This window comes from Dermacentor albipictus, unplaced genomic scaffold, assembly GCF_038994185.2.
Source record: "Dermacentor albipictus isolate Rhodes 1998 colony unplaced genomic scaffold, USDA_Dalb.pri_finalv2 scaffold_13, whole genome shotgun sequence".
In the NCBI taxonomy this organism is placed as follows: Eukaryota; Metazoa; Arthropoda; class Arachnida; order Ixodida; family Ixodidae; genus Dermacentor; species Dermacentor albipictus.
This window is the reverse complement of record NW_027225567.1, coordinates 8,989,095-9,010,285: the sequence shown is the minus strand read 5'-3', so window position 1 is coordinate 9,010,285 and position 21,191 is coordinate 8,989,095. Positions and strand designations below refer to the sequence as shown.

General features: G+C 47.0%; 1 protein-coding gene across 1 annotated transcript in view; it reads left to right on the top strand.

Annotated features, from left to right (window-relative positions):
- LOC135915885 (peroxiredoxin-6-like) overlaps nt 1-21,191 on the top strand; it is an 89,192-nt gene that overhangs the window by 57,164 nt on the left and 10,837 nt on the right. Inside the window, exon 4 of the mRNA XM_065449079.1 lies at nt 8,122-8,195. Coding sequence (XP_065305151.1) covers nt 8,122-8,195 — 74 coding nt within the window. The remainder of the gene's footprint in view (nt 1-8,121; nt 8,196-21,191) is intronic.

Below are 21,191 nucleotides of genomic sequence, written 5' to 3'. Positions count from 1 at the left end.
AGTTTACGATAGGTGGCGAGGCACTGGAAGTGGTAAGGGAATACATCTACTTAGGGGAGGTAGTGACCACGGATCCGGATCATGAGACTGAAATAACCAGAATAAGAATGGGCTGGGGTGCGTTTGGCAGCCATTATCAGCTCACGAACAGCAGGTTGCCATTATCCCTCAAAAGAAGTGTTTAACAGCTGTGTCTTACCAGTACTCGCGTATGGGGCAGAAACCTGGAGGCTTACGAAAAGGGTTCTGCCTAAATTGAGGACGACGCAACGGGCTATGGAAAGAAGAATGATGGGTGTAACGTTAAGGGATAAAAAAAGAGCAGATTGGGTGAGGGAACAAACGCGGGTTAATGACCTCTCAGTTGAAATCAAGAAAAAGAAATGGGCATGGGCAGGACATGTAATGAGGAGGGAAGATAACCGATGGTCATTAAGGGTTACGGAGTGGATTCCAAGGGAAGGGAAGCGTAGCAGGGGGCGGCAGAAAGTTTGGTGGGCGGATGAGATTAAGAATTTTGCAGGGACAACATGGACACAATTAGTACATGACCAGGGCAGTTGGAGAAGTATGGGAGAGGCCTTTGCCCTGCAGTGGGCGTAACCAGGCTTATGATGATGATGATGAGGGCTTATTTGTTTCTCTACAGCTAACGGATGTAGCGACGCAGCGGCCCGCCGCTGCCACCAGTGCACTGCGGTAAGTGCTAGCGAAGCACTTCATGATCGGCCCGATGGCTGTAAGAGTTCCAGTCCAGCAGCGCACCTCCAGTAATCGCACTCATTGTACCCCGCTTCTTGCAACTCGGCGTCGGGTGTGACTGTTAGTGAATACGTCGCGGTTGACGACAAAGTGATGAACTGCGCGGAACTTACGACCGATGACGTTGTGAGAAGTCATTGAGGACTGGGAAGAGGTGAAGGCTGATAAAGGCAGCAGTAAGGAAGCGCCTGCGGATGTAGGAAGGATTTGAACCCGGGAGGCAATAGTCGGTAGCTGTACCTTGCATCGCTTCTATGTTCCACCGCAGATCGTGCCGTGAACCTGGTTGTCATAACGGCGGCTGCACTCGCCGATTCTGGCGGACGAAGTGCGCAGAAGAAAATTAGTGACTTCTTGCACTAAGTGTATGTTGTAGTCGTGTTAAGTGTTTCTTTTTCTTCTGCCGAACATGCTTTGCTTGTTCTATTGCGGGTGGTGCGGTGTGCCATCTTCGTGAAGAAGTAACTTGTATTACAAAGATATTTGGAGGTCTCATGGACTTCGTTATAAAGGCGTTCGACTGTTTATTACTGGAGCACTCTTGTAGTGAAGCTCAATCGCTTCTTTGCGTGTTTGCCAAGCAGTGCATATGTCCTGCGTGACCCTGCATAAATGTTTATTTTATTTATTTATTTATTTATTTATTGCTTAAATCACATCACGAAAATCAACTAATTACTACGATGGGTAAGATGTTATAGATTGATGTCTCGTATGAAAAACCCTATTTCGTGATTGTACTGCTGCATCTGAATAACTCTCTCAAAATTATTAGAATATCAATATTTGTTTCTTCTAGTGTTCAGAGGCTAGCTTGCACTTAAATAACGTACATAAAAGAAAGAATGAAACTTGAAAATCGGTTTTGACAGGTTGAACACACTTTTCACAACGGCGTCGATAGGCTGCATTACGGAGATACTGGTAGGTTTGTAACGTATGCTACAAATACGGGTAGAGGTTCGTCTGTCTGGTCGGAAAGTGAGAAGGCTGTGTACGCGAAGTTTTCACCTTGAACAACGTCCCAGACGAGTGGGTTGGTCTCCCACAGGTTGGTGACAATGCGCTGACGGGTGCGATCGAGTGGCTCGACTGGCCATTGTCTTCTGCAAGTAACGCAGGAAATTGGTTCAGTGCTCGCTGCTGTATAGGTGCCGTTGAGATGAGTGCTCAGGGCGACAGCTTCGGTTCGGTGTCGCATTAAAGGCGTCTGTCGGAGGTCCAGGTGCTGGCGTATATGCAAAACGATCACATTCGCTACGGACCCCTCTATCTGCGTGCTCCACCGTCTGCAGTGGCAGCATCGGTGCATCGTCTTTCCAAGGTGCGCAGGCTGTTGCGAGTACGTGCTGAGCTAGGGAACACGTACCTTTTGATGGCAAGGCTAGCCAGAACGGACTCTTGGCGTAGGTGCTGTCGGTTATTGATACAACAGATTTGATCGGCAGGTGGAGGATAAAAGCTGTTGTAGACGACGCACTGCGAAAGCATGCCGACAACAGCTCCGCCCTGGCACCTTGGTTTGCTTAAGTCGCTTTTCTTTTCTTTTTTTCATTTCTTCAGTATTCGCTCGCCCACGATGTCTCGGGCGTTCATCGTGTGCCGTCTGCTGCTATACGGTCCGACAGTGCAGAGCTAAATTTTACTGTTCGTTGCAAATGGAAAGTAGAACTTTCAGAACTTTCTGATACAACGTGACGATCTCGAACAAAGGTTGAACTTGACTGCCTACAAATGTGAGGCGGAGAGCGTTGTTCTTACTGTTTCATTTGTGGAAGCAAACTTCTGTATATGTAATACTTTTGCTTATTTTGAACATAATTCTAACACGCTAATGGCTTTGTTTCTCTACTTCACAACTTTAGAAATTTTCTTAGACCGCGGCTGTGCTTTGTCTGATAAATATTGAGCGCCATATTTTTGAATATGGCACTCTTTGTTTTCAAGAAAGTACGAATGTTCCTTCACGTTAAGACGCCTGGTCTTGGTACATTTTCTTACGCTAAGCCTCAATGAAACGGCGAGTTTCTATCTCATATGCGTTCCTTCCTGCATGTGTTCCACAGGGCTGATTCTGTACACCGTTCCTGTTCGGCACTATTTATTGACCCACTGGCACTGAGCTGATCACAGTAAATTATAAAGCTTAGAATATTGTCAGTACTTTCTTCAGCTCAAAGTATTTCTCTTTGAAATAATTAGAAAGCAAAAAGCGGCAAAGGCTGTGCGTCGCACAACCTATAGCATGTTTCTTTAGATACATTATTGTATTGCCTTCTTGCATCGCATGTTTCCGTATGCTTATAATGGTCGTGCTAGCGCTGAACTGCTTTCGAGTGCGCCGTTTCTTTCCACATTTTGTCTCATAGCCACGAGCTGGTGCTGTCGTTACACGGGTGCGTCGTATATCTACATGGCTTCAGTGCATGTCGCGAAAACGCTTCGGGGGCATAAAAAAATGAAATAAAAAAACAGTAAGAATGCGGCGGCGATAATCATTATATAGTATTCGCGTTTAACCTTCGTACGTTACATCAGTTTTCTTTGAAGCAAGGATAACTATTTAGCTTCATAGTTAAGTAGCACACGTGACACTCGAAGCAATTGAGAATCGTACCGAGAACAGATACAAAATCAGTTAACTTATTTGTTCGTTCGTACGAAGTTTCCGTGCCCAAGAGTCTCTAACGGATGCAGCTGCATTCGCGGTTGGAGCGCAGGTCGCTGCCATTGTGGCTTTTTCCTTGATTCTCTCGCACAGCGCCCTGTTTGCCTTCGATAAGCACATGAAGAACATTTGCGCAAGCAGTGTGCACCGTCTTGATATAGGAGGTCTGCTTGTGGCGATAGGGGTCGAGGGGAAGGTGGAGGCGGGTACTTGGCGACTGAAGGTGATTAAAAGACGTAGCCGAGAGACCGTCCGGATGTGTACTTACAAGGCCTGTTGAAACGGGTGTTGCATCACTGTATAACATGCAATGTCAGACAGTGTAGCAGTTGGGTCAAGCCAGGCGAGCAGTATGCTATAGCGTGTAGTGCCGATTTTCAAGTGTTTTAGCTCGACGTCATAGGAATTGTTGTATATAGAAAGACGGGTTTGTTGTAAATATGTGTTCGGATTTTTAATATGTTGGTCGTTTTAATTTGCATAGGCCCGAAACTTTAGAAACGAAGCATTTATCTATTGAAAGGAGCACCCGTTATGTGTTGGACTTTGTCCTGAGGGCAAATGCACCCCTTCACAAAACGCGCTAAACCGGCTGTACTCGAACGTTTTCTGAAACGAAAAGTTTTGGACCCTGAGCCCATCCACAGCTGACTCAATAAGCTCTTCTTCAAAAGCTGCAGTAGCTCATAAACACCGACCTCGGTCACTCATTGTAGTCCTGCTGTGCGTCCTACTGTGTGGGGGCACTGCCCACTCTCTACCTCTTTCCTCTGTCTGTTTTCCCTTTACCTCACTCACAGCGTAGGTACCAGACAATGATGATAGCTATAGGGGCTTGTCGATACGGCATATCTTATTTTGTTGTAGCGCAAGCTGAACAAGGACGACAGAAAGGCACGTCTGACACGTGCGCACATGAGCAGGTGCATGGTACAAGCACTGCCATAAACAAAAGAAAGGTTGCTGTCGTCCCCTACATACACGGTTTCTCCGATAGATCAAAGAAGATTGCTGGAAGAAGCAGCGTCAACGTTGTATTTTTGGCGCCTAATAAATTGGTCAGCCCGTGTAGAAACACGTACAAGGCCAGAAAGAATCGCACGTACGTACCGCATGTGAAAAGGAACGTAAAAACAAATTCATTGATTGCATCGCGGGTGTGGTATACCGCATTCCTCTAGGGTGTGGACGCTCCTACATAGGTCAAACAGGTAGATGCATAAATGAAGGCTACGAGAACACAATAACAAAGTAAACAACTTCGCCGCTGACGGCTTTCTGGCCATTCATTGCCGGAGATGCAAATGCAAACCTAGATTTAAAGAAACAGTCAGCATGAGTAGAAGCAGGTGCAAGATGACGCGCTTGATTATAGAAGCTACACACATCAACATTCGGCGACGCATGCGTCAGTGAACCTTCCATTTCATTATCCTGAAAAGAGCTCAGTTATCTTTGTTCGCGCTGAACGTGTATATGCCCGTGATTATGAGTAAAGAAACTGCCTACGTGTGGCTCCCAGTTTATTTCTTTGTTCATTTTTACTGGAATCTTGCACCTGCTGTATGACGTTTCGAGGGTGTGTATATAGCGACGACAACGGGAAATAAATCTATTGTTGAAAGTCAGCGCTGTGTGTCAATTTCTGATGTCCTTGTTCAGCTTGCGCTACAACAAAATAAGAGGTGTCAGACAGAACGTTCGTGTGGTTGACTTTCCTATCTTTGCTGTTCTTGCTTTCCCACTCTTTTACCAAAACTGCTGCGCATTTTGCTTGCAAATAGGAGTGGACGTGTTGGGGGGCTGAATGCCCAGGCACACGGCTTGCGGGCGTTACCTTCATTGGTGAAGGTGCCGCCCACACAATGACGACCGCGTTACTCAACTTCCACTGTCAGCACGAACCCGCAATTCAGTCGGTCAATGAGCAGGGCAGAAGAGTCCTGTACTGAACTGTGGCGGTTAACCCCCAAAGTACTACCACGTCGAGCGCAAGATCTCATTCATTAGGCGACAACTGATGCAGTCCTTACGGAAGATGTACTCGCCAGAGCAGAAGCAAGTCGCCGCGGTACTCAACAGGACTCGGCATCGTTAGCGTAGAACATGTTGGCGTGCAGCAGGTGCTCTACTGTGAAGCTTCTCGTGCGAGATTGCGCCGGTCTGGAGGCTACTCGGGCACCCAACCATTGTTAATGTGCCTCCCATCGTACGAATACTTGAATAACACCGGACTTCATCCCAGCTGCGACACAACGCCAATCGAGTCCTGCAATTTGGTGGGATTTCGTCCGCGAAGCGTAACTTCTGGCAAAATTGATGTTTATACCTTTTTTTATTCTGCGACCTATTTTTGCTAAAACTGGTCAGCGTGCCATCAACTTCAATAATAGTTTTCTGTCCGTCCATTTATCTTGTACACAACCTCAACCTTCTCTACTACAGTATGCAACATAGGCGGTGGCCGAAACGCTTCCGCTCAACTCGCGCGTGCTACCCGCTTGTAAAGTTACGAAGTTGGGCCAACTGTAAGGTTTTGCGAGTGTAACGTCAAGCTTTATGAGGTTACCCCTTTTCTTTTTTTATTTGCTAGCGCTATTGGCGTCACTCCGCTTCCCGGCACCCAGGGTGGTTGCTTGGCGTATCATCCCGCCCCCTTCTCTCTTTTCCTTATCCTGCCAGTCCCTCCTATTTCTTAACCCACATTTGTAGAGTGAATGTGAAATAATTTAGAAGGGCAACGCTCCTTTGTCGCTTATGATTTGGCATGTATGTTTACTTATGCACTGCAAACAATTCAATTTGCTGTTTGATTTGCGACTTTATTGCTGAATCTAGCGCTTCCTGCACATTAAATGCAGCACTGATTAGCACGGCTGCATAAACACCTTGCTTCGTATATTTCTGCAGGCGTTAACTAATTAGGAGTCTGATTGAATGCTTGTTCCATCATTTCCAGGATTTATTGCACTCCTTGTATGAGAGGACTGATAAATTATGTTCAATCGTCGATTACGCAGACGTCGCTAATTAGGGGGAAATTTTTCCTTTATACATTAACATGTTTTAAATGGCCTCCTGTTCATACGGGTGGCAATGGAGTAGTTATTTTCTGGAGTTTTAGTAACAAGCAGTCTTCGACGAGCTTTCTGCCCTTCAAGCTATCTCAGCACATGGAAAAATAATGTTGAGGATGTCTGTGCAGTATTTTAGCGACAGAGTGAGGGAATAGGAAGATGCGATACATTTGACGGTCAGCCTCGCTTGTCTCGCACTTTCGAAAACAAGCAAATGTTGGGTTTGAATTTAGTAATCTCTTCCCCCCCCCCCTCCCTGATGTTTTTGTTTATCGTAAGCAGTCCAGTGGACTGTTTTTAAAACTATCACATACCGTATTTAGCCAGAATAGGAGGCGGCTTACATCCAAGTAGACAACCTAAAATCGAAAAGCTAGAAAGAAAATAAAAAAAATATCCTCCAATGTAAGCCAACGAAAAGAAAAGAAAGGGCACTAACTTTTTCAAGTCTCAAGCTGTGTTTATTTCGAACACCACGCGACCCTAGCAGTGAATCTTTTGCAGCTTACTGCGTGCAACCGGTCACTCCTCATTGTCCTCCGCGTTGAGACCACTGCATTTCTTGTCCGGCTCCTCCCACAATGCGTTGTCTTCTGTACCGTCCAGCGCGTTGGAAATGCAAACTTCCGTAACGAGCGCATGATGACGGCAGCCGGGGTGTACTCGCATGCAGTCGCAATCCAGCTTGCCACTTGCCCCAGTGACGCCCGCTTGATGCGACCAGACGGCCACACGGGGCAAATCCTTGAATGAAAGCCGACGGATGACTTTTCTATCCCGCTTTTTTATAAAAACGCATCTGCTTAGAATCGACTAAATGCAGTTAAAAACACAAACTTCAAGCCACGCATGCGCGCCGCGTCTCGTAATGACGCCACCAGCGTCACACACGTCTCGCGCCACGAATGAAAGTGCATCAAAGCTTGCGACAAGCATGAGTTTCCGTTACCACTTCTCCTTCAGCCCATTTCCTTCGTCGACCCGTGCAGCGGCCCCGGGCCTAAGCGTTTACCGTATTCGGCTACGAGCCCCGGAGAAAACAAAGGATCGAGTGGCGACCGTTGCACAACCGCTGCTGGCTAAGCCGGCTGCTACCGCGGCGGTACCCCTTCACGCTTCCCCCTAATGACGCCACTGGCGCAACGTCTAGGCATCAAAGCCGTTCTCTACTTTACGAGTGAAGTGCAATTAATTCGTTGGCTTCACATTTCTTGCCTAATTATTTACCTGCCGCTCACCACAACCGACATCGTGCTGTTACAAGTTAGTGCCAGCGATTGCAGTATATTGTGGTTGGAAAGACTTGGCTGTCTGCATAAAAGCAGTGCTGGATCCTTTCGAGAAAATGTCCTATCTCTTGGTTAGTACGGAGATTTTGTGTGACCAGTAACTGCTTTGTTTAGTGTCGAATCAGGATCTAGTGGAGTGAGACTAGGGGGCCCTCTAACTTATTTCTTTCATCGTACGCATTCTGAAATTTGTACCTCTTGGCACGCACAGCGTACTGGGATTAGTGTTCGTATTGTAGCATAGTATAGCTACACCAGAACTCCTCAGGTCATTGCTTATAACACGGGAACTGCTTCGTTTGTTCTTTGTTTTTCGCATGTGCAGGTGTTCGTCATTGGCCCTGACAAGAAGATGAAGCTCTCAATGCTGTACCCAGCTACAACGGGAAGAAACTTTGAGTAAGCTGGGAAATTTCTTATTTTGCTAAAGTAAAATAACATAACTGTGACTGAAATGGTTCCTTTGCGCGCGCTATCTCAGGGCTGCTAATACTGTTTACATGCGTGTATGGTGAGTAAACCGTATTGCACATACGTGCAATAAGAACAGACGCAGTATGTGCTACATACATGGAACAGTATTTTTATATATATTCGTTCATTTAGCATCCTACACAAAGCGTAAGCATGTCGTGCTTAATTTTGTTTCACTTCTGAGGCAACGTCATCCCTACCGTTCATTCATCATCAACATAAGAGGCAATATGTCTAACCTTGTTTGAAGCAACAACTACGCGTGACGTGGGGGGTTTCAGTCTGACATGTGAGTATTGCTCACAGACTCGCCTGTAGGTGGCGAGACGTGGGTTCAGAATATTGACTATATAAGAAACAGGCAGTCATATACGCTGTCTGTAGGATAGTTGTCGTAGTCTGCTTCGACGACTAGCTCGATGACAGGGCCTTGTCTACGCAGGAGTCATGAAGTCCCAGGGACGCTGACGCCCTTACTGGTCGCACTCATAACCCGAAATAATGACGTTGACCTCTATGACTGTGGTACATACTCACAAGGACGATTAGCTAAGAAACGCGCGAAAGAGGTGAAAGTAGGTTAAACGTTTGTGAGGCTATGTTTGTGTAGATGTAAGGGGAAACGCTGTTTCGATTTTTTTTTTTGCTCTTTCAATGTTGTAGCGGAAAAGAATTCTTCCGGCCCAAGCTCTTTCTGCTAAAGCTCAACATTCAGTCGCGCCTTCACGGTGGGTACATGAACCATGTGACAGCTCGCGGCGTAGAGTTGTATAGCCCTACTTCGCGAATAGTTTCGCTTCATTACATTCAGTAATAGTTCGGTTTCAACGTGGGAGTGAAAGTTTTTATATACTAATCGGTATGTTGGGGAACCGGTGGCTCATGCCGGCTGCTATTGGACTTTTCTGACTCAAATTGGGTTCTAGTTTGAGGATGTAAAACCGCGTCCAACTGGGTGAGAAAGCGCTTTATCTTTCAAACATAAGAATGCAAACATGCGAAACGAGTGGAACTGATGGATGGTAGTGGAGTGCCGTAATTAAGAGTATGCTTGTTATGTACAATTGGCTATCGCGAAAACCAAATTATCAAAATATGCCAAAAGATCAGAATTAAAGGCATTCGAGGGCCCGAATTTCATGTGTAGCGGGCCTTTGGACGTTATCTGAAGTATGGGGTTGTTTGAAGCAAGTTACTTCTGCGCGTTTTATAAAAGCACAATCCCTACGCCGTCCTGCCGATTGATTGGATTCAACTCCCCAATGTAACTCACAACTCCCCAATGTAACAGGGGCTCTGAGAGTAACAGTAGTGGAGTGCTTCATTTTGATCGCCTGGGATTATATGCTCGTGCACCCTTGCTCGGCACACGAGCGCTTTTTGCCTTGCACCGTCTTCGAAATGCGATCTCCCGTGGTGGGAACAGAACCAAAGACTTCGCGCTTAACTGCGGAGGTCATAGCCACTGAACCACTGACAATTGTCGGTTGCACGACTCTCCTCAGCAGCTTCGCTAAGCATAATTGAGGTCGGAGTCTGGGCTTCGTTATTTGTAAGCGCACTTGGCAGCGCGTTATTCCAGGCATGTGAGTCTCAGTGACTTTATCATTTTAACGCGAGAGCGTTAAGGAGCCCTTGTCGGAGAAAATCCGGTGTCGGCGTCCCGCGTCGGCGCCCAACTGCGGACGTCGCCTCGGCAAAACGGATACCGAACCAAATTCCGAACTATGCATGCCCAACCACTTCTCTACCACCAAAGTTGCTCATACCATGTCTCATTCTTTACAAAGTTATTCCTCGGAATTTTGAGAATGGCAGCAAACAAACAAATGTAATGAAAAAAAAGACTCCGACAGGGCATGTCCTTTATGATATCTTTTCTCAAACTGAAATATTAAAAGTGCGAAACAATAACAGGAGATGGACCCACGCAAAAGGCGGCGTTTCCACCTGAAAGCTCGCCTTCGTGCATAGCGTTCGCAGCCAGCGTTTCCCGGTGAAGGTGGATTTACACGACGGACTGAATGTCTTTTTCGTGACGTATGGCGCATCACGTGACTACGCGTTGTTAGATACGGGGCCGTTTCCTGAGCCTACTTTGAGTTCCCCAGACCTCGTCGAATCGCACCACAGCTAATTAGGGAGCGCAGAAACACGGGTACCACATTCCTGAGGCACGACACGTGCAGACAAGTTGGCGGTCCCCACTTCGTGTGCAGCCGGTGGAGCTATTCACTGCTTGACTCTTCCCGAAAGTGAAGCGAGAGCCTGGCACTGTGGCGGGTAAAGCGGGTCCCGAAGCAAGACGGCTGTAATGCGCCGTGACAACCTGGCGGCGTCGCCCCCTTCCCTCTATGGTGACGGCACATTGCAAGTCAGCAAGGCAAGACCGCAGGGAGAAGAAAGCCCTCGGACAAACACGAGCAGCGACTTTCTTCGCCGGATGCGACTTCATCGCACGGGCGCCTACCATTGGCCGAAAATGGCGTCACCTGAGGGGGCTCTCCCATTGGCCGAACGTGACGTGTCTTATCGACACCGAAGGGCTTAAAAGACGCAGACCGGGAGCAGGAAGAGGGCATTCCTAGAGCATTCCCTGATTCATCTCTTTCGAGCTTCTTGCCACGGGCCGCAGCGTCCGAGTTGCTGCCGGCCAGTAATGACTTTAAGACTGTTAATTGACTCTCACTGTACATAATGTAAATAAACCTCCCAAGTTTTTCATCCCGAAGTCCCCCTCAACTCCTACAGCGTCACATATTCATGCCGCCCGCATGTGGTCCGCGATCCCCACGGACGGAAAATGCAGAGTTATTATTCGCATCCGGATTCTGGCGGTCGAATGCTGCGGATTTAGCCCACGATGTTCTACAAGTCTGCCAACGATGCACAAACGTGTGGCCCTTCCCTAAAGCGAGGTATCATACCATCACCTGCGGCCTTGTTTCCGCTGGTATTGCTCGCCGCATCATGGTGTCCTGCCTTCTTATACGATGTCCCACACGCGACAGCAACTAAAGAAGCTGCTCTCTGCCACTCAAAGTAACCTCCTGTATTTCTCAACGTCAATCACTGATCAACATCCCTCGCTGCAAGTTTTGCATACCCAGATGCTTGTCGGTGATATAGGCCAGATGCCAACAATACCTCTTTCGATTAAACAAGTACTTGTCATCATCCAACTCAGACAAAACAGCCAGTGCGGCCAACCGTCGCTTCCTTTCGCGATCTCCATCGCCATTCAGAGCGAAAAACGCATACGACCGAGTCTTCATTACACCTATGGCGCTCTCTAGAGAGAGTAGCAACAAGCAAACATATGTAATTTACGGCCGCTGAGATGTACCCGGGCCGCCGCAACATCTTCGAGGCCATGCTCAGCCAATACAGCCACTCTAAGCTTACACGCCCAGAATGTGAATATGGCGTTCGGAAACGGTGCTCAAGCGTTACGAATATTTTGCTGTCGAAGCTTCTGGACAGCAATTTAAAGCAAATACAAGTATCAGTTTGAAACTTACGCGCCACACCGTGAACGACGACGAGTTGATACGTTCGAGGCGGACGGCAGCAGCTTCGGCCGGTGCCGCTATGTTTATTTTTCCGGCGCGGTCGTCTGCTCACCCCATCCGTCGTCTGGATGCGCTTTGCAGCCGGACGGGCGGCGGGATAACCGTCCGCGGAAATGATTTTCGTAGAGCCGTCCGTCGTGTGGATATACCATAAACGTTACGGTTATATAAGCTGCAGTTGCCGGGAAGCACGGAAAGCAGTAAGGGCGTTTTGAGCGCTATCGCGTTTCACTCTTAAACGCGAAGCTTAAGCGTCCTCTAAATTTTATGTCACTGTTTGTTAAAACCTTAAAAAAAAAGACAACCCAATTCACTCTGTGAAGGTGGATGAGCAGCGAAGCAGCTTAGCACACGACACAGACGTGACGCAGAATTTTGAACGAAGGTACGAACAGTTATTTATATACATTTGCGTGGACGAATATCTCCATATAAAGCATTATATATACAGGGTCCCGAATATCTGTTTACGCGTGTTCGACGAGATTTTGCGCTCACCGCTGTACTGTTGCTCAAATTTTGCAGAACGATCGCATTTTGGCTTCGACTCTGTTTAGTGTAACACTTGCCATACTTAATTGCCTGATTTCTAAGAAAGCACTGGAAATTTGTCTGCGCTTATGGGGCTGCGACCTGCTGCCGCGACGGCGCAAGCATAAACTTGTGTCGCCACCTGCCGTCATCTGCAGAAAGCAGCGTTTGAAGGACTATCCTCCTTGAAACGCTGCTTTCTGCAGATGACGGCAGGTGGCGGCACAAGTTTATGCTTGCTAAAGCCCCTTGATAACTTGAAAGTAGCGACACTCTCCTCCTCACGGAGCTTTCCTCCTCGATTCTCTTCACCCGCCGGCTGCGCACGGCGCGCTTTTCCTCCTGGGCTCCCGCGGACTTGCCGCAGGATGCTATGGAGGCGTGTTATTTTGGGTCAGTTGCGCGGCCCACTAGGGTTGAAAATATTTAGAAATGCTAATAACAGCATCGATAATGCTGGAGGCAATGGTTATGAGGAGGTTGGTCTTTTCTTAAAGTCGTATGAACGGGGTATACCGATGTAAAGGGAGCTTTGAGGCGAGTTCTATGCTCCAGACAATCGTTCTGCCACATGATCAGATGCCTTACTTCGTGCGACTGATCTGGTATTGTTTGTGACACATTCCTTTGTGTGTGGCTTATTAAGCGAAAGCCTTCGACCTGTTTCAAGGTCCCGCTGTGAGCTACAGAAAATATCACGTGACCGAAGGAAGGCGGGAAGCGAACCAAAGCATATGCAGCCGCGTATAGGAGATGATTAATGATTAGCAAAGTAATGATTGATTAGTGATTGGATTAAGATGAATTCGGGTGTATTAAGGAGGATTAAGGTGGATTAAAGTCGATGAAGGTGCGTTAGGGTGAATGAAGGTGAATTAAGGTGCATAAAGGAGGACAAGGTTGGATTAGGGTCGATGAAGGTGGATTAGGGTGGATGCAGGTACTTTGAGGTGTATTAAAGACGACTATAATGAATTAGGGTGGATTAATGTGCATGAAGGATAAATGTGGATTAAGAAGGATTAAGGGGCGAGAAGGAGGATTATGGCGGGCTAAGGTGAATTGAAGTGAATGAAGGAGCATTAGGGCGGAATAAGGAGGATTGGGATGGACTAAGGTAGATGAATGTGGATTCGGGTGGATTAAGGTGAACTAAGGTTGACTATAGTGGATTAAAGTGAATGAGGAATCGTTAGGGTTGATTAAGGAGGGTTAAAGTGCTTTGAGGAGGTTTAGAGTAGGTTAAGGTCGATGAAGGTGGGTTAGGGTGCATTAACGACTTTCGTGGATTAATGTGCATTAGGGGGATTATGGTACACTAATCGGTCTTAATACTCAATGAACCCTAATTCACCTTAGTCCACCCTAATCCACCTTAATGCTCTTCATCAACCTTAATCCAGCTTAATACTCCCAATCCACTTTACTACAATCTAACCAGCCTACATCGCCCCTAATGCACCTTAGCCTACCCTATGCGGTCTTAATACTCCTTTATGAACCCTAACCCATCATAATCAGCCTTAATCCCTACTCATGCACCTTAATCCATTTTAATCCTGCTTAATAGCTTCACTCTACCTTAATACACCATAATCCACCTCTATCAAACCTAATTCAGCTCCATGGTCCCTAATACATCTTTATCAACCTTAATCTTTCTTTATCCACCTTCATCTTCCCTAATACGCCTTAATCCTCCTACACCCACCTTAATCTTTATTCATGCATCTTATACATTCTTAATGCACTCTATAAATCATATTGACCGCAAAAAAGACGGGGACAGAGGAAGGAAACACGTAAACAGCACGGGCGATATGATTTACAGTAAATACCAACTAGGCCAAACTGAAGTTTTTCTAATGCACTCTTATTCACCTTAACCTTCTTTAATACACTCTAATCAGCCTTAATCCTCCCTAATCCATCTTATGTCAATCACTAATGATTCATTAACTTGGGTACTCATTCTCTTATACATGGATGGACATGCTTTGGGTCACCTCTGGCCTTCCTTGGGTCACGTGATTTTTCCAGTTGATAACGCGACCTTGAAACAGATTTAGGGTCGAACAATGAAATCTTCCTTACCTCAGTAAGGAAGCCTTCATTGCGGTGAGACTACCTTATGTCACTCTGAAAGCTTCTTTACTGAGGACCCGCCGTGGTTGCTCAGTGGCTATGGTGTTGGGCTGCTGAGCACGAGGTCGCGGGATCGAATCCCGGCCACGGCGGCCGCATTTCGATGGGGGCGAAATGCGAAAACACCCGTGTACTTAGATTTAGGTGCACGTTAAAGAACCCCAGGTGGTCAAAATTTCCGGAGTCCTCCACTACGGCGTGCCTCATAATCAGAAAGTGGTTTTGGCACGTAAAACCCCAAATATTATTATTATCTTTACTGAGGGGCCCTCGGTGACGGCTTCCTTAGTGCTTCCTCAGCATAAGGTAGCTCCAAAGCTACCTTCATGTGTCTTTACGCCGCTCCTGGCCCTGAACGAGCGCTTCACCTCACTGCTTAACCAGATGACCTTTGCTTGCGCATGCGCGCTGTCGCCCACCTGCGGAGAAGTGCTAGCACTGTACGTCTTGCCGGGCATGTTCGTTTCAGTCACGCGTGTGGCATGAAAGCGTTGCTAGGCGTTGCACGACGCCGGCGTGCCAGCGTTGATGGAACACATCAAGTTTTGCACTGTAATGCGCAACTTTTATTAAGTTTAGTAAAAAAGATAGAACAAAGTGTCCGCGCTTCTCTATATTAGCTCCTCAATTTAAAGATTGTGCGACGGTACAACATTTTTATTGAATAATGGTGTTCGCGTAAAGCTTTTAGGAGATAATCTCGAACCCAGGCATGCGGCAACCGCTCCTTACGTGAGGACGGGCGAAGGGAGTTTTCAGAGTACGCTTGCTTCCTCCATCGTTCCTTCGCTGTAAGGAGGCCTCACGTAAGGTTAGGAAGCGCTCGAAGGAAAGGAACGTTTCATTGCTTGGGCCTTAAAGGCTTTCGCCTTAAAACTTAAAAAAAAAACGCAATGTTCACTAGCTAAGGCTCATCACCTGCAATACCACGGGTATACTTGCCACTAATTTTTTCAGGGCGCAAAGCAGAATCTGTAATGCTGCACTTCCGACTGAATAACAACAGTTAGCGACGTGCGAGGTGATGGAGCCGCCCCAGAATATTAAGCATACTGAGGACAACCGCAACAAAAACGCTGGGGAGCAGGCCGGAAGAATGAAAAAAAAATGCAGCATTACGGGATGTTTTGCTACGAGCTATAAGAAAGACGTCTCAGCTCGCAAACAACACTGTTCTTTGTCGGAACAAAGTTCTTTTGGCCAATGTTATGCAGCCACAGCTTCATGCGCAAGCCGTTAATTTAAAGGGATACAGAATAAAAATCGAAGAATATAGAGAAAGCCCCACAATTGCATTCCTAAGACACGATTGCTATAGTATATAGTGATTATTCGGGTTACTTTTGAGCGGATGGCTTTATTTTTGACTCTCTATGAGCGGCCACTGCGTCCCTCGCAAAGCGCTCCCGACAACAAGCCGGCGGATCTGACGTCACACCTACCCTTAGCAGCCGCGGAGCGAGCTGGCCGGCTGCAAAGTTTTGTTTTCCTCGCGCTGCGCAGTGCAAAATGCAAAGTTCTAGTGAGAGCGATAGCATGAGCAGAACTTATGACTCGACTTGGATGAGTGGCCTACTGAACGACCGCGAACGATAACGGCGAAGGCCTACGATCCGTCCGCGTCGTCAAGCGAAATTGACGACGACCCGCTGCAGCAGTCCCCCTCCGCGGTGCCGAGAGTGTCTGGACCAGCAAAGTGGTGTTTACACTGTGCATTCCATGTACACGCGTTCGCCTCGAGAGATCAGGGGCGGCATCATCGGTGGAAACCAGATAGAAACGCGGTTCCTGCGGCTCGGATCGCAAGCTCGCACCTGTCACGAATGAGTTCGCGAGACGAGAGGCGCACGCCTCATTGACAGTGTTGCATCCGTGGCGGTGCGCCCAGCGTGATTCGCTCACGCAAACGCTTTGCCATGTTTGGCTTCAACAGAGTGAGGACGCTTATGCCTCAGGCTATGCAATGTCAGGCGACGTAAGGAATTTACTGCTGCGTTCTGCGCAAAGCGGCTTAATTGCTTCGCCCGCTTGGATGGGTAGCTGCTAGCGCGTAAAACATGAAAGCCACCAATGCACAATACAGGTGCCGTGAGTACACACTGTACAAAAAAGAAAGAAGAAAACGTAAAAATCGTTGAAGATATTGACGCGTGTAGACCTCCCTGTACCTACGCCATCGGAGCAGGTGTGGCCGGCGGCGTCTCGCGCGGCAGGTGCTTGATGCGCGCAAGTAGCTGTTTTGAAAATTGATGCGATTAAGCAACGGGTGAAGATTGAAGTCAGGCATGTGCAGTGACTGAAATGCGCCTCTGTAAGCAGGGAGCGGTCTTCACAGAGTGAACGAGTACATGCGCAGCGGTTTCAGCGTCCCGTTGTTTCATCGTAGCCGAGCACGCCTTCGCTTGGTGCACATGAGATGGCGCCACCAGTCTCATGTCGGCGATTTTTTAAAATTTTTTTTTGTCAGCCGTCGTTTCAGACGATGCGGATTTCGATTCATTCTGACAGAATTGGCCAAACATCTGGCTATGAACGTCGTACAAACGACAAATTACGGTCAAACGGCACCTGTGCGCAAAACCCCAGCGTGAACATGTACGCGAGAAAAAGAGTACCGCTGCCTGCCGTTTTCACATGCGCACAGCAGACCCTCGGCATTTTGCGGCGTTGACACGGCTGCTCCACGAGATGAAAGATGAGGTTTTCGAACAGGTCACACGAGGAAGCGGTACGAATAGGACGGTAGCACAAAAAAGCGCGTTGCTGCAAACGTCAACTCGCCCCTTCGCGCGCTCAGTGTGGACGATCGCTCGCAATGGGCCTCGAGGTGGGTAAGCGTGACGTGATATCCGGTTTTGCCAGAGCTTTCGGAGGAGGCCGGTAGGTGCTGTGATTTGAGAAATATTCACTAAAATAATTACTTTTCGCTCGCTTCTCCTCAGAAAGAGTGTTGTTTTGGTCGCTCTCGGTGCGACAGCTATCACTGGAGACAGAAATCTCGGCAACAAATTTTTTATTCACTATCCCTTTAAAGGAATTAAATTATGGGGTTTTACGTGCCAAAACCACTTTCTGATTATGAGGCACGCCGTAGTGGGGGACTCCGGAAATTTCGACCACCTGGGGTTCTTTAATGTGCACCTAAATCTAAGCACACGGGTGTTTTCGCCCCCATCGAAATGCGGCCTCCATGGCCGGGATTCGATCCCGCGACCTCGTGCTCAGCAGCCTAACACCATAGCCACTGAGCAACCCCGGCGGGTAATGCGCAAGCCGTGACGCTTTCCTTGTGGTATCATAAAAACGGCATAACCATCTTCAGGCTTCTTGCTGCAGTTATATGCGCAACAGCCCGGCATAGCGCTAGCACATAGAGCAAGAAACACAGCGTACAACGTTCGCTACGCCGAGCTAAAGCGCCGAGCCAGCTGTGCACAGCAGGAAAATGGCGCGAGCGAAAAAGAAAAACACAAGCAAAACTTAAGATCCGCGTGTTTCCAAGGGCAACGACAGGGAGACCAATCGTCGTGCAGAAAAACGGGGGCAAAACTGATTGCCGCGGGGGAACGCACAAAGGTGCGAGGAGGAGGCGAGGAGGTCGCGCTGCGGCGGCAGAGTTCAGAGTGTCGCTACTTTAAAGTTATCAAGGGACTTTAATGCTTGCGCCGTCGCGGCAGCAGCTCGCATCCCCATAAGCGCAGGCAAATTTCCACTGCTTTCTTAAAATCAGGCAATTAGGTACGGCTAGTGTTACACTAAACTATGTCGACGCCAAAATGCGATCGTTCTGCAAAATTTGAGCAACAGCAGTGCAGCGGTGAGCGCAAAATATCCCCTCTATTACGAGAGGGACAAGCCAGTACATTTTTTCCTTGCTTAGGGGGTATGAGTCATTGGTGATGATGATAGTTTTTATTGACCCAGAACAAAAATGGATGGAATCCTAGCCATGCTAGTATGTCTTGAAGGTTATTCTAACTCTAACCTTCAAGACCTACTAGCTTCGTGTGCGCGCAGGGATGTGTAGCTTAACATTGATAAAACAGTATTTATGAGGATCACTAGAAAAATTAATAAATTGTCGTTTACCTATAGCCTAGCATCCAAACCTCTTACGGAGGTGAATGAATATAAGTGCCTCGGTGTCACAATAGCCAGTAACCTTAGTTCGAACTCGCACATCTCCCATCTTTGCGACTCAGCTTTTAAGAAGCTTTGCTACCTCAGGCATAAATTAAAACAGGCTCCTTCTGAAACCCGTCTTATCGCCTACACATCTCTTGTACATCCTGAACTCGAGTGTGCAGCTATTGTATGGCATCCCTATACTATAACTAACATCGTTGCGCTAGAAACGATACAACGTAAAGCAGTAAGGTTCATCTTCTCTAAATATCGCTCAAGTGATTCCTCAAGTCAGTTAACGGATGAACACAATATTCAGTCTTTGCAACTAAGAAGAAAGATTCACAGGCTTCAATTTTTCTTCTTACTGAGTAACACTAAACTATCTCTTTCTCCCGAACCATACATAACACCCCTTACTGCCCGCCGAACAAGACATCGCCAAGCTGCCTCATTAACCAATGTCTTTGTGTTCCCCTTTCCCTCGAACAGTAACGGAATGGAACAGCCTACCTTATAACAAACTTCTCAGCACTGACTCAATAGCGCCTATTACTATCTAATATTAGTGCTTGTTCTTACGAAATCTCGTTTCAATTTGTATCGTTGTGCAATATTTATTGATTTACGTGTTGTAGTAATGTTGAATTATGCACTCCTCTTTTTTTTCTATTACATTTCCAGTGCTTTGAAATTGTGCTTGTGAAACAGTGTTTCAATTTGTATCTGCCACTCTCTATGCATTATTTGGGTGCTTTACTCATTGTGCAATTGTACTTGCAATAGCAGTTGAACAGCAATTTACAATAGGCAGCGAGGCACTGGAAGTCGTAAGGGAATGCATCTACTTAGGGCAGGTAGTGACTGCGGATCCGGATCATGAGACGGAAATAATCGGAAGAATAAGAATGGGCTGGGGTGCGTTTGGCAGGCATTCTCAGATGAACAGCAGGGTGCCATTATCCCTCAAGAGAAAAGTATATAATAGCTGTGTCTTACCAGTACTCAACTACAGGGCAGAAACCTGGAGGCTTACGAAAAGGGTTCTACTCAAATTGAGGACGACGCAACGAGCAATGGAAAGAAGAATGATAAGTGTAACGTTAAGGGATAAGAAAAGATCAGATTGGGTGAGGGAACAAACGCGAGTTAATGACATCTTAGTTGAAATCAAGAAAAAGAAATGGGCATGGGCAGGACATGTAATGAGGAGGGATGATAACCGATGGTCATTAAGGGTTACGGACTGGATTCCAAGGGAAGGGAAGCGTAGCAGGGGGCGGCAAAAAGTTAGGTGGGCGGATGAGATTAAGAAGTTTGCAAGGACGGCATGGCCACAATTAGTACATGACCGGGGTTGTTGGAGAAATATGGGAGAGGCCTTTGCCCTGCAGTAGGCGTTACCAGGCTGATGATGATGATGATGATGACTTTCTATTACATTTTTTCCGGAGCTTTTTTTTTTTACTCCTTCGTCAATCTATTGTGTTTTCTTTTTTTGTATGTACCTTTCCCCTCCTGCCTGGGCCTTCTAAGGCCCGCAGTATTCCTAAATAAAAAAAAATAAACAGGTTCGCTGTAAAACAAATAAGAGCCCGTCCAATGCAATAGCTCGTTACATACTGTTGTATATTTAACATGGGTATTACAGTTGCAGGTGAGGAAGAACATAGACGAAATGAAAAAAAAAATATCCGAGGACACCTAAGCACTTTTGAGTTGCGAATGCGAAAGCATTAATGCAAGGTCGATCCAAATAGGTCGCGAAGCTTCGGGCGAAAAGCGGTTCAGTACAGATTGTCACCGACATCAGCATGGGGGGTTATGGGAGCAGCGATTGAAGCGCGACTATGTTTGGAGGGAACAAACATTGGGAAAGAAAAACGCGTTTTTTAATTCAAACAAGGCACAGTTAGATTCATTCAACGAAAATAAAATTCCTAGGCAATTTTATACATTCTTGACGAGTTGAGAAAATACAAGTTTAATTTTATTATTATTAATAAATGCATTTCTTTTAAGCGCCCCTCGCTACAGGGGGCGTTGACGCCACTATCACTCGCAATGCAACGCACGTCTTGAAATGGGCAGAAAGGCGCACTCGTATCACCTGTTGAAATACGCCCCCCTCACAGTTTGTGCTTTCTTGCTTGTCAAAGTTTGTCTGAATTTGTTGACGTGGGTAGCTTCATTGCTTCTTAATCTGTTCAGTCAAATGTAGTGAGTTACGACCGCCAGATAATTGTGTAGTTGTTTTCGTGCGACCGCGCTGGCCGACGGGCTTGGCATCCAACAATAAGATCAGCACTCTACACCTAAAGCTTTCGTCCGCCTCCAAAGAAAGTATGTTCTGTGCAGGGATGCGATTTCGACAACCGTACGGCTGGCCTTTTCCTGCATCGCTTTCCACGCTGAAAGCTCGAAACGCCCGTCCAGTCGAATGACAGGGCATTTGAATATATAGCTCCAAAGGAAGAACAACAAAACAAATTTCGTGCCTTCGAAACCAAAATAACGTCACTTCTGCTTTTAACGGACATGGCGTCAA